The following is a 21,554-nucleotide window of genomic DNA, read 5'->3' on the forward strand; positions in this document are numbered from 1 at the left end:
ACTGTGCACTACTTAGTTCTTAAATATTGTAAAATGCGTTTTCTTTAAAATTGCATAGCGTGCGTTAATTATATTATAGTTTTGTTTTTTTTCGTTTGTTTTTTTTTTTGTTGTTGTTTAGGGTTTTAGTTTAGTTTAGGCTTTGAGTGAAATTTTCTATAAACTTCAGTGTAGTTCGTTGACTAGAAATTAACTTAAATAGTTACAAATGATACTTATATTTAAATACATGTTTATCTGGTTTTGGTGCAAAAGTAAATAGCTGAACAATTTCCATTTGTTGTTTGTTTGTGCTTATACATTAATTAGTTATTTGTTTTGTTTGGTGTGAATAGTTGAATCGGCAGAGTTTTGGTTTTATCTACATGCTAATAAATAACTCTATTCCAATGCTTACAGTTATAATTGATCATTCAAGCATTCACATATTTTATTCATAGTGCAAGTCACATAGTTGCTGCAAGCTTAAACAAAATTTTTCCATATATCTTTGTAACAATTTCAATTAGTGTATTTTGGATAAAACATTTAGCACCAAAATGATTTAAATACGCCAAAAAAATCAAGAATATAATAAAAAATCTTCACAATAATAATAATAATAATGATAATGGTTGATTGAGTTCATTTGAAATCTTTTTGGACATAATTTTAACGAAAAACTAAGCAAAATTGCAACAACTTTCTTGAAAAATGAAAAAATGTAAATGCAAATTACAAGCTAAACAAATACTTTGGTTTCTAACTACATAAAGTTCGATTAACTGCATTGATCAAAAAAATGTCAAATATTTTTGAATAAAATTTGTTGATAATTTCCTTTTGTTTTTGTTTTGGCTTTGTCGCCGCAGCACTTAGCAATAAAATCACAAAAAAATTAAATATATATCTATATACTATATAGTATTACTATGAGCTAAATGCTTAAAATCAAGTCATAGTGTGTGTCTGTGTGTGTATTCTTGTGTGTGTGTCTTTCATTCTTTCTTTGCAAAAATATTGATATCAACTATCAGTTAATTGTCTTCAGGTTCAACTACACATAGTTGCTAATACTACGAGTACTCTTGTGATGTTTTTCTTTGCGCGCTTCTCTTCTCTCCTCCTGTGTTAATTCCATTGCTTAATTCGATTGCGAAGTTGGGAGTACGAGTTAGTGGGAGTTTTGATTTGTTCCCGGTTTTAGGTTTGCCACATTTATGTGGTGTAGGTGCGAATGACATCGCGGATAACGGCTCGGCAAAGCGGACACTGACCACCGCCAACACCACGCCACTGCTCGATGGCACAGTCGTAGCACATGCACATGTGTCCGCACATGTAGAGCACCGAATCAATGGGATTCTCGTAGCAAATGGTGCACTCGGCACTCGAGTCAGTGCTCTGCTGATCGCTCAAGCTGTCCTTCCACTTGCTGCCGTTCAACGTGCTCGTGCTCTGTGCAATGGGCTGTTAGGAAAAGAGAATTACGAGTTAGTTTTTGCCTTGCATTTCAGTTGTATATATTCCAGGACTCACCTCAATGTATTGCTGACTGCTGGTGGTGCTGATCAAGGTGCCGCTGGAACAGGCTCCTGCCAGGATTCCACTGCTCGTCACCGTCGCTGCGGCCGTCGAGTTTGTCTGCCTGCCATTCAGCTGGCCATTGAGATCATGCGAGCTGCTCGCTGGCGGCAGATTGACGACGAGAACGGTGCCGCCGCCATTAGGCTGTATCTGCAGGATGTCGCCATTGGAGGGCATGCTGATCATGCGGCTGCCGTTGCCAGCTGCCGAGGCCAAGGTGCCATTCGATTGCGTCACATTCAGCTGCATTTTGCCCAGCTGGGCGGCATTCAAGCTGTTCAGCGACTCGGCCATGGGCAGCATACGTGAACCACTTGCGGACGGACCAGCTGCTGAAGCAACTCCAACGCCAGCTGCTGCGGCGCCAGCGTTAATCTGCGGCTGCGAGGGATAGGCGACCATGTTGGGCAATTGCTGGCGGAACATGCGCAGCGATTGCGTCGAGCCATAGACATCGAGGAATGCCCATAATTGCAGCGATTGATCCACATGCATCACAACGACAGCGGGTCCATTGTTCTTGCTGATGCTCACCTCACCGTTGGGGGCCACAAAGAAGGCAATCTCGTCGCCACGCTGCGGCGCCGCAGCAATATCCTTGCTGACCACCCAATACTCCGGGCGATCGAGCAGAAAGTCCGAATCGTTGGGCAAATCATTCGGCTGCAGCACAGCCGGATTGCATGACGTCAAACCCAGCGCCAAGGCGCCCACATACATCTGTTCCGTCTTCAGCACCTGGACAATCAGCTTCTCGCCAATGCGAATGGGACGCGCCGTGAACACGTAACCCTGGCAGAAGTCCGACTCGGTGCGCGAGGCCACAAAGCGATCGTGCGACAGACGCACATTGCGTCCCTTGGTAATGTGGAAGGGCACGGGGATGAGGCGGCCATTGGCATTGTAGCGCAAAGGCGGTAAACCGTTAGCCAGATCATGCTCGGCAATTCCCGCTGCGCCTGCTCCGGCTGCTGTGCCCGCCAAGTGCAGCGACTGCAGTGATGGCATCACATGACGCTCCAGCTCGTGGTCGACAACAACACCACCGGGCAGCGAGCGACGCGATTGCTGCAGCGGATGATGAGCCGACAGTGGTTGCTGTGGCAGATGCTGCTGCTGTTGTTGCTGCTGCTGGGGAGGCAACTGTTGCAATGGCATCTGCTGCAATGCCAACTGCTGCTGCTGAGGAGCGGGCAACTGTTGCTGCTGCTGTTGGTACATGTAAATGCGTGAGTCGAGAAACTCGATGCCGGTGCAATTGCCATAGATGTCGATCACAGTCCAGAGCAGAGCACGCGTATCGATGCCTGAGAGAATGACGCCCTTCTCCTCGTTGTTGATGCCATAGATGACATCGCCAGCACTGTTCACAAAGTAGTACAAAATGTTGTCCTTCTCGCAGTACTGTTCGTGCAGCGCCTTGGCCCAGAAGCCGGGACGATTCGTCAGATCGGGGCAGGCATATTTGGGCAGTGCACCCTCCAGCGTTGCGGGATCGTTGCTGGTGAAACCGAAGCGTATGCCGCCATTCCAATTGTTCGAGATCTCCGCGAACTTCACGCAGATGCGCTCATTGATCCGCACCGGACGAGCTGAGAATGTGATGGCCCGACAGAAGCTCTCGAAGCGACGTGCCAGCGTGCCATCCCTCGAGATCCGGATGTTGTCGCCATGCACCTGATGGAATTGCAGAGGCGGCAGATTGTTGGGACCCGGGCAGGAGGAGGGCGAGCGGCGAACTGCAATTGAAGAAGAGATTGAACTTAGTAAATGGTATTCTATGATTTATTTCACATCAACATAAAGCTACGATTATAGAGCTTCATTGGAGAACTGATTGCCGAGCTAAGGGGAAAGCAACATTCAATAGTAATACGAAAGAAGATAAGAAAACAATATAAAAGAATTAGCTAAGTTACACTTAAAAGTTCTTTAAATCAAGATTAAGCTACCATTGCTTTTAAAGCTTTGTCTAAAAGTTCCTTAAGCACTTAGCATAACCTCAAATATTACTTTAGCTCATCATTCTTTGCTTTCTCCCTTTCCCGTAAACTCTCCCTTAAGCGCTTGCTCGCATTTCTTTTAAACTCTCTGCTTTCCTTGGAACTTTGTCCTTAGCACTTGAATTGTTCCAGGAATTAAGTGACCAACAGCTGTAATACATTTTTTCAAGCATATCGAACGCCTTTGAATCAATTCCTCACATCAAAAATCTTTGGAAGAGTTCAATAATCTGCGCATCAAAGTCACGTGCTGTTCAAATAGGGTTTTTTTTTTTGGGGGGTTAATGGACTTGGGTCGGGGACTTGGGCTGGGGCTTCTGTTGTAATTTGAGATCTAGCACATGGTTAGGCGGAGTCTTGGATTTCTCTACCTGCTTAAAGAGCGATGGCTTGACTCAACCATGTGTAACTCTAGCTATTCAACAGTTGTTTTTTTTTCAGTTTCTTTCTTTCTACGGAATGCCAGCAAGAAGTTTGCATTTATTTAAATGGGAAATCGAATAAGTTGAATGTTTTTATTATAATGATTATTGCACCTTGAGCGTTCGCAGCCCCTATAAAATAGTAGCAGCTGTCCAACAATTACTTTTGAGGTGGCTTCCTTCGATTATAATTACGATCTGGCGACAGGTTTTTTCTCAGTTTTTTGTTTTTTCCGGGGCATATGGAGAATGTTGAGATGTGAAGATCGAAGACTGAGGCGGCATGCCAACAGTTGCAAAATGTGGCAGACGATCAAACAGAAAACTTGCGACAGCAGGACGAATAAGACACAGAGGACAGACAGACAGACAGACAAGGTTGATTACCATGTTGATATGCGGCGCGTGGCAGGCGTCTCGCAACAGGCGGTCGCAACGTCTTTAAGATCGGTCTCTGCTCATTATTTGGTCAGGCGGCATGCGGCATGCAGCATGTGGCAGCTGCCTTTGCCTCTTGCGAGGCGTTGCTTTTGCTTTTTTGAGGCAGCTGCGCAGCGAAAGAGAAAGAGAGAGAACAAGAGCAGCGACAGGTAAAACAACCCTTAAAACAAAACTAAGCGAGGGTTGTTGCAACGCCGATCAACAGGGGTTGTTGCAAGCGAAACAATATGTATAGCAAAGGGAAGGCAAACAAAACACAGCACAAAAAAAAAGCGGCAGATGTTTAAATTTCGAAAAAGAAAATTTGGAACCGAGATACATAGATGACGTTACAAGAAAAAGGGACGAGGTCGAGGCACAAAAGTATCTTTAGCACTGCAAAGACTCGAGACTCGAGACTCAGGCTTGGCTTAGGGGTTGAAATTCAATGCGTTCAATGCCCCAGTGATATAAGGAGATAGCATAGCCAGACAACCGAAAGAAGTGTAAGAAGAGAGGTCTGCATAAGAAAATCTCTGTGCGATTGCAATTCAAGAAGCAAAATCAAACTCATATGCTAAGTGCGCTTCCGGCCCATCCAGGAAGTCTGCGAGTCTTCCCAAAAAGGAAGCGGAGCAGCGACAGGAGAAGCAGCAGCTCTGCTTCCGGTAGCTCCCATTAGAGATCAGGCAAGAAAGCGACAAAGAGCGAGAAGATGGTCAACTCAAACTCAAATACATATTGTGGCCTGTAGAATGCCAACATCAAGCGGAGCCATCAATATTTATGAAATGCCCCGCAACGAACGAGGAACGAGGAAGTCGGAAATCACGTTTTTCGCGGCTCCACTTTTCCTTCTCCTCCTCCTCTCCATCTGCTGCTGCTGTGTTGTGTTGTACGTGTATTGGGCTTATTAGCTGCAGGATGTTGTCGCCTGACTGCGACTGGCGACGCCTACTTTTTGCCCCAGACGCAGACAGAGACAGAGACGCAGACCTCAATAGTCCAGACGACGTTGTCAATGAATTACAAAAGACATCGCCATCGGCATCGACTTCGACATGAATGAAATACTCGTAATATCATGCGCGTGTTTTGTTTTCTTTCCCAACGCTTAAATCAAACGGTTAACGCGCGACGCGACCATCATTTCAATTAGCTGTTGACAAGCACAGCCACAATTAATTAGCCTGGCCAATAGCAGCAGGGTTAACTCATCTAATGAGCTCCAATGGGGGAGAGTTGTAATTTCAAGGAGGGTTGAGAAATGATCGTTGATAAGTGCATAGAGAAAGCAAATTGAGGAGAACTGCAAACTAATTTAATTTATAGTAAATTGATTGGGATTTGTTGACATTAAAAATAGTGAAGTTATAAGATATATTTATCTTTTTTTCCATGAAGAAGAAACATCTCAAATTTTATTAACAAATTTCGCTTAATTTCAATTAGCTTGTCCGCTTCGAAGATCGGTTATTATCATTGTTAAGACGCAAATTGGCCCAAACTACATGTTGCGTTTGCAGTTGCACATAAGTTTTGGACTGTAAAATTGGAGTTCACGCTTTTTGGAGTTTCGCCGACAAGCAGCAACATCAACACGAACATCATCGACAAACGTGTCCCGCATTGAGGGCCGAAGCGAACCGCCAAACGAGCAACGATCTGCCAAACGATCAGCAGGCAAATTTTCGTAGATTTTTTTTGGTTTTTTTTTTTTTGGGGCTGAAGGAAAAACCTGATTTACCGTTTTGTTGCAAAGACGCGTCTGTGCGGCAAGCAAACATTTCCCACGCTGGCCGTGAGCAAAAAAAATCAAATGCAACAACAACATTATTCCCACGACTCCAAATTTGTATATATACAGTGAGTTATACTATATAAAGTGGATGGCAAAAAACAACAACACAAAAACCTGTAACAAGCAACAATAATTGCAATTGCAACTGCAGCAATAACAACAACGACAACGATGAGGCAGCTGCATCAGTTGCGGGTGGCAAACAAAACCAAATAAAAAACGATGCAAGTGGAGAAGATGTGAAAATCATGCAGGTGTCATAAAAATGTCCGAAGAAGCTATCGAAATTGGTCATTTGGTCCATTGTTAACTGGGCTAACGTTCAGTTCACATAAAGCGAAGAGCGTAAACTGATCGTTGGGAATAATTTGGGACATTTTTAATGGCATGTCAAATGTTAAAAGCAACGGAAATCAAGGAAAAGATGTCATAAAAGTGAGAAGAAAGAAAAGCTTCCTTAAAAGAGAGTTGAAATGTTTACAATATATATATGTAGTTCAATATTCAAGGCTTTTTTGCTTTGTCACAATTTTCAGCTATTACGCATATTTATTACAGGTTAATTGGCGCCATTGTGGGCAATTAATTAGCATTGATTAACGCTTGATTGTCACGTTCCCAAGAATTTAACATACGAGTGAGTTGCATTGTGCAAGTGTCTTTCTCGCTTTATGGGTGTGAGAATCGTTTTGTGACAAGTGGCAACGCCAGACAAGTCTGCCCACAAATTGAGTTATGCCCCACGGCCCACGCCTCTCTTGTGTCGTCGTTGTTGTTGTTGTTGTTGTCATAGTATGTCAACTAACTAATTTCCCACTAATAAATTGTGTGTAGGTTGCCGCTGGTGACTAAAATGAGAGTTAATATGTGGGCTTTTGATTTTTGCTTTGGACAAGCCTCAAACTTAAAGCCTAAGCTTACGAAGCTAATCGAAAGCTCAAGCGCATGTTAGTAAGTGACCGAGTGAGAAGGAGAGAGATCGATGCACCCACTCAACTCAACTGTCAATTTTTGACCGCAGTGGCAACGTGGGCCGACCAATTGATACACGTTGTAATCGATCTATGCACACGCGCTGTCTTTTTTCTCTCCCCCACCATTTTTTTAATTATCAAGCATTTCCGGCATAATTAAGAGGCCTTCGCTTTAATTGTTGCCACACGTTCGGTTCAAACAACACTCGTCGTGTTGCACGTGGGCAACAATAACGTATTGCTAAAGCGGCACGTGACCTATAACCTCAAACCGGTACGATGCGTAGGCAAGAAGCTGACGTCAACCTTAAAATTGTTAAACTTTCTATGAAAAGTGCATGTGAGTGAGCGAGAGGGCAGCACAAGGCTGACTGAACTCCGCAACTTGTTGCTGTTCTTCTACTTACTTTCAATGCATGCAAAACCGCTTCCGCTCAGCAGCAGCGGAAACCGCAAAAGCATCAACCAATTACTCAAATACATACATATATACATGCATATGCAACCTCACTCTCACGCTGTCCAACACTTTGACAATCCAACTTTAGAAGCAGTTAGCTAAACGAGTAAAAGCACAACGACAATAACAGAAATGATGGCAGCGAAAGAAATGCGCAAATAAAATACTGACAAACGAGAGAAATAATTGCACAACAAACAAACGGCCGACTATCATCGAGGGCCGGCGAGAGGTCAAATATATTGAATGTTGTAGTTGTCGACTATGACTGTTCATAGTTGCTGCTGCTACTGCTACTTTCGTACATTGCACTTTTCATGCGATTAAGCGTAATCTGATGACATTGCCAGGGATGCATTACATACAACGAGTATGAGTCACTGTTAAGTAACAGCACTGTACAGTTAGTTAGGGTGGCAGCCCTTGAAGCTCTCGCCTAATAATTATTGATCGCACCTTTAGCGCGGAGGTTCAATGACTCTTAAAGTCATAATATTTCCCTGCTCATCTATCAATTTTCAGCTTTTCCCGTCAAACGCACAAATTGTGTAGAGCTCATATAATTAGCTGACGCTAGGGTGGCCAAATCAAATTTACATGGTTATTTTTTACAAGTTCCATCGTTGTTTACGACACCCCCACCTCCTCCGCCATCTCGCTTCCCATCACTCGCGATGTAGGAGTGTTGAGAGAGAGGGAGGCCCATATGCGCGCTGAAGCATGCGACCCCAGCCAAGAGAAGCGAAGAGGCCTCAAAATAGCGAACGGCAGCCTAAGGTACATAAACATAAACCTATTTTGATGTAGCATATTGTATATATACATATAGCATCATACACTTATAAATAAAGATAAGATGGCGACTTGGCTTTCTTCCGTTATTGTTGTGTGCGTGTGTTTATCGAAGCGTTGCAATTGTTGCTATATTAAAAGGGCTAGTGAGAAGAGTTACAACAATACAGCTGCATAAACTATTGTGTATGTATTGCATTTCCTCACACACATAAGAGCAGCGAGAGAAGTCGGCGCACTTGACTGCACATCTTTGGCTCCCCTTCCACCTTCCACCTTCTGCTCCTCATTTTGCTTTTCATCTACTTCTTGTTCATGGCGGCTTTGTGTAATTAAATCACTCGAGCGTTGAGCGGCTTGCTGCTTGAGTTGAATTGCACTTATGAAGAAGAAGCACGTGTATAATAGACGAGTGGGCTGAGGGAGGAAAACAAGCTGAAGAGCTTACACATCATTATAACATTATTACAATGCATTTAAGTCGATAATTCAAGTGGCATGTTTTATTGTTTTATCGCGTATTTATTGCTACGAAATTGTTTCCCCTCTTGTTAGAAGCTGCTCTCCAAATCTTTTTTTCCTTCTCATTTTCGCATTCCATTTGAAGTCCAAATTAATATCGTTCAAATAATGAATAGAGTCCAACGAGCTTGTAAAACTTTGCATATATTTTTGGACAAGCGTTTGACATTCTTTTTTTGCATAATTTAAACGCACAGCTGCGTCAAAATTTCGTCGCTTTTGCGGCATACGCAAAAATAATACACAAAAAATCTAGTTTAGCCCATAAAAGATATATAGGTGCATATGTGTTAAATGTATAGCTAAGCTTTATTTAAATGCCGACCTCCAGAAGACTGTGAAACAAGAACAAGAAACCCGATCGATGAACAGCTGAAGTTTGTTCTGATTCTTTTTTTGGGACTTGGTTTATTCTTGTGTTATGTACATACATATGTATTTTGTTGTAGACCCGTAGGTAGTAGAAACAATTTATCGGCTCTCTGACTCTGGGCGTATATAATTGGCCCGAGATGCCTTCGAATACCAGAGAGTTGCTTAATTGCCGAGTATCTTTGCCCAAAGGCAGCTGTCTTGACCCGCATCTAAGCCTTGTCTTACCTGTTGCTACCTGCCTTTGTTTTACAGCTGTTCTTGCGACACCCAAGTCGCAGCAAGGCGCACAAAACTATTTTATCTCCCAACTATGGGGTGCAACAGTGCAACGAGTATTATCTATTCGCTTGGCAAACTATTAATATTATTTTTCGTTTTTTTCTACACGTGCTCAGCTGGTTCATTAACTGATAAACAGGGAAACGAGAAAAAAAACATGTAACAAAATGTAGGTCGTTATGATAAACTATGATAAAATAGATATCGCATGTCGCATCTGAATGATCGAGTGTTCGAGATGCGGTCGAAAAGTTAGACGCAGAAAGCAGTTTAACTAGCTTTTGATATTTGTGCCCTAGACACTTATCAAAGGAAAGGAAAAAGAAAGACTAACTAAGTAACGCTATCAGCTTGACCACAATTAGAAATAACAATTGTGTATATACAAATATCTATATATACTATACTATAGAATACTTTGACTGAAAGCTCTCAAGGATGACGCATATTCGCTCGCTCTCATGAGCTCATAGGCAAACTATAAACGAGCGAATGAACGAATAAAACGAACCATCAACAGAAAGTTGTGCGGTTTCGTTTATCGCACACGCACACATACAAGAACTCATGATGCAAGTGTATGTGTGTGCAGTGGGGGAGTGTTGTGAAGCTCTGTTTGTGTCGCTTATTTGCACTGAGCAAATATTTGCCCGCGCGTAACAACAATCGAAAGAGTCCACAAAACTGAGCTCAACTGTGAAGCCCGCACAATGCATTTGAAATTTGAGAGAAGTTGGCAGCGTCGTCTTCACCAAAAGTAAACCGTGAGAAGCGCTCAAGTAAAAGCAGATAAACTTTAGCCAAAGCCAAAGCAATGTCTGCATGCCAGCAGGCGAAGACGAAGAAGAGGAAGACGACGTCACAACAACAACAACAACAACTCGAAATGTAATAGAGAAAAAACAAAAGCTAAAGCAGCTGATTCCAGGCAACTGCAACAATAACAAAAACAATGTAATTTCATTGATTACCGATACGCAGCACAAATGCCGCACGTACAAAGTCAAATGGAATGGAATTGGGAATGGTATGGTTAGTGATGGCAAGAGCGGGGATTGGAAGGAGAATGGCCATTGGAAGGTGAAGCCCAAAGCACAGTGCACACAACAACTTCAGTTAGACTCCCTGTCTCGCTCTGTCTCTCTTTCACTCCAATAGACGTGACTTTTCAAGCTTGTCTTCTGCCTACTTTTTTTGTTGTTATTCTCTTCTTTGCTTTGCTTTGCCGACGGCGGCAACGGCGCTTCGCGTACAAATCCAAACAACAACAACAACAGCATCGTGAACAACATCAACTGCTGAATGGGGCATTTGGCTAGACTTGGCGGGACTGTTGCGGGGGCGCAGCAAGAGGAGGAGGGGCTACAGTGCGATCAAGCCATGCGGAGTAATGTATGCGTCATTGACTTGACTTGGCTTTGGGCTGGGTACATTTTTTCTCTCTGTTTTTACCTTCTGGGCGAGAATGCGAGAGAAGCTTTTCCAGCTGAATGCAATCAAAACAAAAACCAAAAAAAGCGAAAGAGTCGAAGCCAAAAAGTAATCGCTATGATAAACATAATCGCTCGCTCGATCGCGCCGCTTGTCTTGTCTTCTGTTGGAAGTTTTGTTTGTGGTATGCATCGAAAATAAACACATACTACACATTCTCATATCTGGAAGTTGGTTTGGTCAATTTGTACGTTTCTTATGAATGTTTTGGCAAATTGTAATCTCGGTGTTTTCACAGCCAAAAAAGATCAACAGCGACTTCCGGTCAATTCGTTGGAATTACTGAAAAACATCTGCTGGAAAGAATGTTTGACTGGAATGTTTGGATTGCAAATAACTATCGCTTCCCGACTTGCGATTATTTTTCAACAATTTCTTTTTTTTTTATGTGATCTTTTGTCTGTTGGAAGGTCTCTCTGGAATGTTTGTATTTGGAATAACTACCACTTCCAGAGTTGTCAGTATTTTAAAGAGGTTGTTTTATCTTTAGTTTAATTGCAATTAACCTTTGTTTTCTAAGTTCACAGCATTTTTACAACATATTAAAGGGTTGTTGACTTGCTTTATTTCTGATTTCATTTGTTGGAAGAAATGTTTGATTGGCATATTACGTTTGCAAATCCCTCTATTGCTTTCCAGCCAAGTTGAAATCATTTTAACCTCGCCCAACAAACAAAAACACACACACTTTTTGTTTAAACAATCTCAAGTGGTTTTTTTGTTGCGTATTTACGGCTGATCTTTCATTTGTAGTCAGCAAAACGCTAATGTATTCATAAAGTCGCAGCTGTTGCTATTGTTATTGTTGTTGTTTAACGCTTTAATGTATTTATTTATCTTCGCCGCATTAATTAAGCCAACTGAGAATGAATGAAAAACGGTGGTTCGAGCGTATGTTAATAATATGTGGGAATTGCTTTCAAGAAATGCAAAATTAATTCAAGTAGCTTTTTTGTGTTTTTTTTTACATGAATTATTTATGTAGTTCAAGTTGAATTTTCGCACGCTGTAATTTAGGGGCTGGGAAATTGTTGTTTGATTGTTTGTTGTACTAACCGAGTCCAAAGCGTTTCTTGATCTTTTTCAGCAAATGCATTTTCTTTTTGCTGGACATTTTGTCCTTGGGACTCATCATCAGCTCATTATTCTCCATGGCCAGAACATGAGCCGCTGCTGCAGCTGCCGCGGCGGCAGCATTGTGATGATGTTGCTGCTGCTGTAGATGATGCTGCAGCATTTGGCTGGGCTGTTGTTGCATGTAGTTGGCTGGTATATCCGATAGACCCATGATACGTTTTCTAACACTTGTGCAATTTCAAATTTAACGGACGAACAAATTTAACACACACACGCCTTACCGAGAGCGTAACTTAAAAACGTTGCAAACAAACAAATGTTGGCATTAAATAAGTGTTTGATATTAATACATTTTGGCTATTTTCAATGTGTTTTATTTTTGGTGCCCACAACGCGAACGGGGAAGCGAAACGAACAAACAAACGAACGGACGAGCGAGCGAGCTGCGAACCAAACACTTCAGCGTCAATTTTATAACTGAAACTTCTTTGCAGCGGCAACGGCAAAGAAAAACGCTCCCTCACTGACTTTGCCCAGCGCCAGCAGCAGGCAGAGCAGCTGAGTGGTGGTGAGTTCGTGACACGAACAGCCACGAAACGCTTTCGTATCGCGCAGTCAGTGTTCGTGTTATCTGTGTTCGTATTTTAACTTGCTTGACGCCGCGTGAGTGCAGCTCACATCTCTGGTCGAGAGGATGTTCGAGAGGGAGAGAGAGACTACAGAGACGGAGAGAGCGAAAGACCAGCAGGCAACACCAACGCAGCACAGCTTGCAGCTGTTTCTTATTTACTATGGTTTCCTTTTGTGCTCACTTTTCGCGTGCATTGAGCCTCCCTTATAATTTTTCAAAGTTGTTGTTGTTGATCATGGTGTGCACCTTGAACACCGCTGCTTTTTCTTGTTATTGTTGTTGGCAACTGCTGCTGGCGTTTTTCGGCTGTTCTAGGCCAGGTTTGCTTTTTGACCAAGCTGCTGCTCTTTGCACTTAGATTCTCTCTGCTAACTGTTTTGCGGCACTTTTGGCCACAGTTCAGCAAAGTTCAAGACATTTTTTGAGCTTGCTTTTTGGTTTTTTTAAAGGGGCCGGCTGAAGTTGAGTGTTAATACGCGAAAATTAACTGGGAAACTATGTAAATTGTTTTAATGGCTTTGGGCTATGAACTCGTCAGGCAACTCACATGAAAACTGGGGGGAAAGTTTAGCTATAATACTATATGTAACGATAGATGATGCTGGCATAAAGTTCGGCATAGATTTTATCTGTTTTACAAGTATTTTGCCCTTCTGAATTTCGCAACTTTCTACAAGTTGAAAAGGGATTTTTTACTTAAAATCCCCGATGATAAAATGAAAACAAATTCTCTATTCGAATCATTGTAAAAATCGCTAGTTACGAGTTCTTATCGCCACAGTAATTTATGAAGTGGAAGTCAATTAGGGAATAAACCATAAATTCATTTGATAAAGCACTCGATTTGTGTGTGATTCATGGAATTGGTTTTTATTCATACACTTTCAGTACTTCAAATTTTTAAATTTTAATATATTATATATATATGTCGGAGTAAGTAATGCAGATTCGACACACTGACGTCACTGCGCAGCTGTGCGTGCGTCTCAGGACATTGCTGCGTAGTTGTAGGTGCACTTTGGCTTTGCGTAGTTGTTTGTGCGTTTCGGCACATTGACACTGCGTAATTAAGAGTGTGCATGTTACATTGCATCATTCAGACTTCGGTAGAACAGACTCCGACATATTTATAGGGAATACCTACAACTGTATTACCAAAGTTGATACGAAATCTTCCCTATATCATAATAGGCTAGGCTTCAGAGTAGACATCAGAAAATATTTTGTTATAAGATCATCAACATCGTCAAAGCAAAGAAAATATTTTCGCTTGGCATTTTCATTAAACGCTTGGCCAATACCATTTGCTACAGGCATTGATTTAAATGCCCATGGATTGCTACGCTTAGGGAGTATAGAAAATGTTGATCTTGGCCTATGTGACATTTGAAGACAATAGAGCCTTGAACCCAAAACGGTTCGCTTCAACCCAATGACAATTGTCAGGGCCAAGACAAATGGGCAATAGAAGAAGAACAGGCAAAGGCAATGGAATAGCCAAAGACCGAGGCAACCGAGCCTGAAGAAGATGAGAGGTAAGGGAACGGAACTTTATACAGCCAGCAGATGTTTGCAATGCTCGTGGGAGAGTCGGGGCAACTCCTATGGAGAGCGATTTTATTTCGCAAATGGGGCCACATACGAATTCTAAATTTAAATATACAACAAAATTTAAGAAATATGGCAAAGACAAGACAAACAGAAGCGCAAAGACGACAGAATTATCTCCCCCAGGCAGACAAAAGTGCGACAGCTGCATTTGGGGGGCGCCTCAGAGACCCTAAAGAAGGAGCTGGCAAAAACAAAATATGAATGTAAAGTAAGGTCTGGTATATAAATATCGAGTATTTATGGAGGGATGGCGGTGTCTTATCAGCAGACAACTGGCGCACGTTCGCCACGTGTTTAACTATTTGCCACAATACACAATCCTATCCCAACTTCACAATCCCGATCCCGAGCCCGAACCCGTCGATATACGATATGTATATGAGCACAAAAGAGTGAATGAAATACAAGCAAAAATTTACACCTGGAAATGGCAAAAAGCAAACAAACAGTGAATAGTCCAAGCCAGGGCCCAGCCAGCGAACTAACCTGAAAACCCTTTCAGTCATATAAATGCAACCACAGATGCGACTTTACTTTACTTTCTGGGGGTAGGTTTCGAGTTTTTGCACTACATCTACTACACTGCGTTGGTTCCTGTTTTTGCCAACGTCCTTTTTACTTGTATTTGTTGTTGCTGCACATTCTGTATTTTTTTTGTTCCTTTCTTTTTTTCGCCAGGATCAGCGACAGCAGCTGTATTTCCTCACATTTAGACGGACGCGCGCCTGCTGCCAGGATGCTGAATATGCATTTCCACTTTAATATCAAAATTTAAATGCTTTTTCAGTCTGTCCGTCTTCGTGTCGAGTTGATCCCTTCCGATCTGGTCCTCTGGCTGGTTGGCAGTTGCATCTGCTATCAACCATAAGCAAGAGCAAAAGCATCGCAAAGACAGACATACCGATGGCCAAAGCAATTATTGTCCTTCATCATAGAGCCTCTTCTTGGTTGGCTCAGACTCAGACTCAGACAACGACAACAGTTGTCCACGCAATCAACAAAAAGCCACAAGATCACGTGTCCCCATGATCAGCAGATCAGATCATCCTGTCTTAATACAAAAGCTCATTAATTCTTATTTGCAAAAGGTTTGGGAAACTTTGAAAGCCTCTTTTTTTGAGAAGCAACGTTTGTAATGATTTGAAAATTTGCTTTTCTAGTAAATAAACAATACAATTAAAACATATTTTACTTGACTTTAAGAATGATATGTATTTGGAAATCAGTAAGTTAAATATTTCAAATTATTTAGGAACATAACTAAGTTATAATAAAATATGAGTTTTTCTATAATTTATTCATGCAAACCTGAATAAATACGTTATTTCTCGAATATTTTTAATTTCTTGGTTTATCAGATTTCAACAGATTTACTATAAAATATGAGTTTTGCTTTCATTCAATTCCAGTTCCACTCAATACACATTTAACCTTGTATATTCTGAATTTAATAAAATGTAATTATTATAAAATATAAGCTGTTTTTTTGTATTCTTTCATTCATTCAGTTTTATTCCATAATACTTTCTTATCAAAAAAGTCTTTCGACTGCACCCTATTAAATTGTTAAATTATGCGCCATAACAGAGGTATTTTATCAGAAGCATTAGGTGTCGTCATATCAAACGATCCACAAATCACTATTAACTAGATATCAAGTCGCGTTATCAGAATGTGGGAAATGGTTTATGACTTAACCTTGATGATGGCCAGGTTTGAAGACTAAATTAAATCAATTATCAACAAATTGCCAGACTGAGAATCAATTTTAATTGAATATTTATTATAGGCAAAGGTTTGGGGTTCGCGATAAGTGAATGACAATAGATATGCTATGTATGAGGTTCTTTTAATTTAACTAATTATATGAATTTAAGAACTGACAAATATTGTTTATAAATACGACTCATTGTGGAAATTCAAATATACATTCATATATGATACTCTTATCGCTGGCAGCTGAGTTAACATATTGACAGGAGGACAGGAGGACTTCAGCTGCTCCAGGTTGGAATTCTTTCGGCTATCGATGCGAACTGATCAATAAAATTAACACAAAAACCAAACTGTAACAAATGTGCATGAAATGCTTTCTTCTTCGTGGCTTGTTTAATTAGAAAACGACATATGCAAACTGGAAACTGAACGGTGTGTGTCTCTATGTATGGATTGTATATAAATATAGAAAAACTAATCCCAAGACTTAAGAAAGAAACAGAAATGAAAGAAATTATGCAAGCACTTGAGACAGGACACCAGCAGGCAGTTCTCTATGTGTGTGTGTGTGTACTTACTTGTGTGTGGAAACAGTCTGTCTATATATAGAGACGAGATCCTTTGGTTCCTGGATACCTGCGAGCAGCAGTTGTTGCCGTTCGATCGTTGAGGGTGAAACCGATCGAAATCTAGCGTTTTTCGGGGCTTGCATGCTGCCACTTCCTTTCACATCCGCATACGCTAATCAAATATCATGCGCGTCCTGCGCATTTCCGAAATACCCGCCAAAAACTCAAATGAAATCAACATATGTGGGATCGCAAACAGTATCTAGTAGTAGATATATGCCCCGTTAGTTATTGAAAAACTGATCGCAGTTTTTTCCCCTCGCCAACATGGGTAAATATTGGAAAAACTGCGTCTGGCATTGAGTTTCGAGGATTTGGCAAGGGAATGTTAACTGGTATTGTCCTTGTCCTGGTCCTGCTGCGTTCGTCCTTTGTCTTGGTCCTTTGTTTCGGTCATGGTCAGTGTGCTGTACGTTATTTCTACCTGTGACCTGCCAAATGTGTGCTCCGCATTTTCACTTATTGGGTTTTCCATTATCCTTCGTAGTTCTTCTTTTTTCCTTGGATTCCTCGGTTTTATAAGAAATCATTGCTATAAACTGTATAATTTATTGTTTTCCAGCTGCATTGAAATTAAGAATCTTTATAAAATTGTAACAGGTAAAAGGTTACTGGACTTAGTCTCTTTGTAGCACCTGTAACCCAAAGAGATTACGTCAAAGTTCGCGCCCATCTATTGATTAAATCCCATGCTTGAGCTGTTTTCATAGTTGTGTGAGAGTTTTTCCACTCCTTTGCCAAGCACTTCAGTATTTGACTTTCTGAAGATCTAAGCTGCTTACGGGTTTGATGTCCTCATTGAAAGGATCAGAATTGTCTGAATACGGATAGAAACGAAGGGCTTGTTAGGTAAGAATCTAAGATATACTAAAGTCATATTTTCTGCATTAAGTTTTGAAAATCTTTACTTAGAAGATTTAAATATAATTCTTAACCTCATAAATTTTCACCTCATGTCGACTTAAATTTTCCAAAATGCGGACTATAAATTATATTTAAAGAGTATAATATTGAACTATAATATGTGACAGTGACACTTGAAGTCTCTGCATTGAAAACAATAAAAAGGGGCCTGATTTTATTGTATTCGGACACTCCTTTGATAAAAGATGCACATGATCTATTAAGTAATTGCAAGAATCTCATTGTTTCATACCATTAATATATATTAGATAAAATCCATAACATTCAGTTTGCTTACATAAATTCCTAACACTCAAATAAGAATTTTTAAAATGACAGCTTATTTGGTTTACAGACACTTTCATTGTTAAATTGTTTAAAAATGTAACGGCTTTTTCCTTCGACTACTTTTCAAAACTATCGTAATGGCGCAGCTTCGAAATTCATCCGCCAGGGGGATTGAATTTAGTATATACTGTATTCTTGTGGTATATTTAAAAAGTTTTTCTGCATGATTGTTGTTAAGCATTTTAAAAACATTTTTAATTATATAAAATATGAAAAGCAAAATGCAATGTCTGAATCTTTTAAAGACAAAAGTTTTGAAACATCTTAAATGGAAAAACATACATGGTATTTGAAAATTGGTATATTTGGCATTCGAAAATACGGCCATCCCGGACATCTCTAACGCAAACAGCTGATTCAATACGCGTGTCGGGGGAAGGTCACAAACCTTATTGGAATGCGGCAGCCTTTATATTGCCAAATGTGCCTTAGAGGCACACACATGCAAACATACATACATATATAATGCACATTTCATTTATTTATATTCAATACTGCTTGGTGGGCCAGTTGAAGCATAATCATTTGATCGCTGATCGCCGATAGAAGGCTAACAAATGACCAATCCCCACTGCGTAAATTTAAAACGAACAAAGAAAATTGTTCTTTTGATTTTTAGACTTTAACTTACCGATTTTACCCGCCGACTGACCCATGGTGGAGCTTTATTTAATACACTTATTTTCGATTATTTGGCATACTTATTATTCACTTTCACCATCAATATTAGATTCCTTCTCTCGCACCCCAAAAGACACTCGATTTCCAAATATTTAAATTGACAATATATGCAGGTGTAATGTGGCACATTTTGTATGAATATTAAAACATTGCCAAGCTCCACCTCTTGTTGTTGTTTGTTGTTTTTTCATTTATGTCCACATTTCTTATTTAGTTGACTGCCGGCAGCAGCGTGACCGCGAGTTGCACTTCACAATGGACTATTTTATGCCTAGAAAATACTAAAACGGTTACACCTATTTACAAAAAAAATAAGCATTTCGTGAAAAAGTTTAATGTAAAAATAATTAAAGTAGAAACAAATTCATTGACAATTGTATCTGTAGATTTTCAAAACAAACAGTTCAGTCTTTGTGTAATAAATGGTAACACTGGGCCAATTCGATACTACACAGATAACAAGGACATCGATAACGATATCCATATTGTGTAGTCTGGTAACGCGCGGCAGGCATCGAGTACTTTTGCCTGACAGCTTCGTGGTGTAAGAAGAAGCGGCAAACATAATACGCGATGTGAGAAAAGAAAAATATGCGCATAAGCTGATTTCGACTCGTATTTTATAGTTTATAAGTGGTTTCAAGTTGCTAAACATATTGTTAAAATCACGCAGTGTACACCAGCGGGCCAAACTATTCAAGGATAACAACGCGTGGGCCGTAAAACAAACGCAACGCAAAAATGGCGGATCCACTAAGTCTTTTGCGGCAATACAATATAAACAAAAAGGAGATCATCGAGCGTGATAATCAAATTATATTCGGCGAATTCTCCTGGCCGAAAAATGTGAAGACCAACTATCTCAAATATGGGTAAGTACAGTTGTTGGTTATATAGTTGTAACGATTTGCAACTAAATTTGCCAACATACATTCACTTTTTGCAGTTCTGGCAAAAAAGGGCGCTCCACGTGAATACTACACGCTGGAGTGCCTGCTGTACCTGCTCAAGAATGTTATGCTGCAGCACTCAGTGTATGTGCGTCAGTGTGCTGCCGAGGATATACCTGCCGTCAATCGTCCTGATCGTAAGGAATTGCTCGCCTATCTCAATGGTGAGACGCCAACGTGCGCCAGCATTGACAAAAGTGCTCCGCTGGAGATTCCAACACAAGTGAAGCGTACAGCGGACGGAGATGCGGCAAGTGGAGAGACGGCGGCCAAAAAGGCACGCTTCGAGGAGACACAGGTGCAGAAGGTGCGCGAACAACTAGCGGCACGTTGGGATGTGAATCAAAAAGAGACGGCTGTCAACATGGACAACATCAAGTCACTGTCCGAGACGATGTCGGTAGAGAAGATTGCGGCCATCAAAGCGAAACGTTTGGCCAACAAACGTACCACAATCAAGCGCACCGACAATGAGGAAGCCATGGGCACCGATTTGCGTGCCATTCTTGACTACGATGTGGACTCCACCAAGGATATTATTAGTCGCGAGCGCCAGTGGCGCACACGCACCTCGGTGCTGCAAAGTACCGGCAAAATCTTTGCGAAGAACATCTTCGCCATGCTACAGGGCATAAAGGCGCGCGAGGAGGGACGCCAAAGGCCGCTGGTGCCCAATCCCATCAAGATGCCGGAACCGCAACGCATTGCAAAACCGCAGCCACAGTTGTCGCAGTACAATCGTTACGATCAGGAGCGTTTCAATCGCCAGAAAGAGGAGACCGAGGGCTTCAAAATTGATACGCTTGGTACGTATCACGGCATGTCCCTCAAATCGGTGACTGAGGGTTCGTTGGCCCAGCGCAAGGCACAGGCGAATATGCCACATGGTGCTGGGGTTACGGGAGCCACAGCTGGAGGAGCACGCGCTGCAGCGGCGGCTGTCCAAAAGGAGCTGCTGCCTGCGGCACAGGCGCGTCAAGTATCAGGTGCAAATGGACCACAGAAGCGACCTTCGCGCACGCCTATTATCATCATACCGTCTGCCAATACAAGCCTTATCACGATGCTTAACGTCAAGGATATATTGCAAGAGTTGCGCTTCATGTCGACGACGGAAAAGAAGCAAAGCGGGTGTCAGCGAGAAAGCGAAGTGCTGCTACAGGTAAAAATTTATTAACTTGCACTTTAGTTGAAGTTAATAATTGAAATTTGCATTTGTAGCGCAAGCGAAATAATCAGACGGTCTCATATCGCGTTGTGGACAATCCCATTAAGCTAACCCAGCAGGATTGGCAGCGAGTTGTTGCCGTTTTTGTCATGGGTCCACAGTGGCAATTTAAAGGCTGGCCCTGGGATGGAAATCCCGTTGAAATATTCTCAAAGAGTAAGTTTAAATTTCAATGAAGTTGTTATATATTAAAATCCTTTTCTTTTTGGCAGTTTGCGCGTTTCATTTGTGCTTTAGCGAACTGAAACTGGATGCGAATGTGGAACGTTGGTCGGTAACGCTGTTGCGTCTGTCACAAAACAAGCGGCATTTGGATCGCGCTGTGCTGAGCAAATTCTGGGAGACACTTGACAAGTGAGCAATACACTTTACCAAATCGTATACAGTTGAATAACAAATTGTTTCTCTTTCCATCTTCTAGATATATGTTGAAGTATAAACCCGATTTGAGGTTCTGAGTTGGCTGCACACATCAGCATTGTTTATATATATATATATCCCGAGAGTTTACAGTTTGAGGGCATCCTAGAACATCATGCAGGGCGGACGAACCACAAGTCAAAGCTAAACAGTTTGTTCAATATGTACAATATAAACTATGAGACAAGAGAGTTAAGCAGATATACATTGTATAATTAGTGATAATAAACAACAACAAAAGTTATAAGACGAGAC

The 21,554-nt window shown here is 41.3% G+C and overlaps 2 protein-coding genes across 3 annotated transcripts; one reads left to right on the forward strand and one right to left on the reverse strand.

The window, feature by feature from the left end:
* Positions 1–38: 38 nt before the first annotated feature.
* On the reverse strand, positions 39–18,951 carry LOC133839660 (protein neuralized). 2 transcript variants are annotated; one of them, XM_062271295.1, is made up of 3 exons: positions 18,652–18,951; positions 1,519–3,305; positions 39–1,449 (listed from the first exon to the last, which is right to left on the reverse strand). In XM_062271295.1, exons 1-3 carry the CDS (start codon positions 18,674–18,676, stop codon positions 1,198–1,200), a joined length of 2,064 nt encoding a protein of 687 aa, XP_062127279.1. In that variant the 5' UTR covers positions 18,677–18,951; the 3' UTR covers positions 39–1,197. The 2 variants fall into 2 exon arrangements, with proteins under 2 accessions (XP_062127279.1, XP_062127278.1); XM_062271294.1 differs by lacking the exon at positions 18,652–18,951 and adding an exon at positions 12,162–12,643.
* Positions 18,952–19,131: 180 nt separating this feature from the next.
* Positions 19,132–21,551, forward strand: LOC133839661 (parafibromin). The gene is given in 7 exon segments (XM_062271296.1): positions 19,132–19,276; positions 19,375–19,573; positions 19,648–19,654; positions 19,656–20,813; positions 20,873–21,035; positions 21,092–21,233; positions 21,301–21,551. Coding segments are annotated over 6 exon segments (1,638 nt in total). The 5' UTR covers positions 19,132–19,276; positions 19,375–19,442; the 3' UTR covers positions 21,338–21,551.
* The last annotated feature ends 3 nt before the right edge of the window (positions 21,552–21,554 follow it).

Source organism: Drosophila sulfurigaster, chromosome 2R, assembly GCF_023558435.1.
Source record: "Drosophila sulfurigaster albostrigata strain 15112-1811.04 chromosome 2R, ASM2355843v2, whole genome shotgun sequence".
NCBI classification, from domain to species: Eukaryota; Metazoa; Arthropoda; class Insecta; order Diptera; family Drosophilidae; genus Drosophila; species Drosophila sulfurigaster.

Excerpts from the sequence above, each read along its gene's own strand:
- LOC133839660 (XM_062271294.1), bottom strand. The coding sequence starts at position 12,393 with ATGGGTCTATCGGATATACCAGCCAACTACATGCAACAACAGCCCAGC. Across the intron at positions 3,306-12,161 it reads CAAGAAACGCTTTGGACTCG|TTCGCCGCTCGCCCTCCTCC; the intron begins GTTAGTACAACA and ends CTTCAATTGCAG. Across the intron at positions 1,450-1,518 it reads GCAGTCAGCAATACATTGAG|CCCATTGCACAGAGCACGAG; the intron begins GTGAGTCCTGGA and ends TTTTCCTAACAG.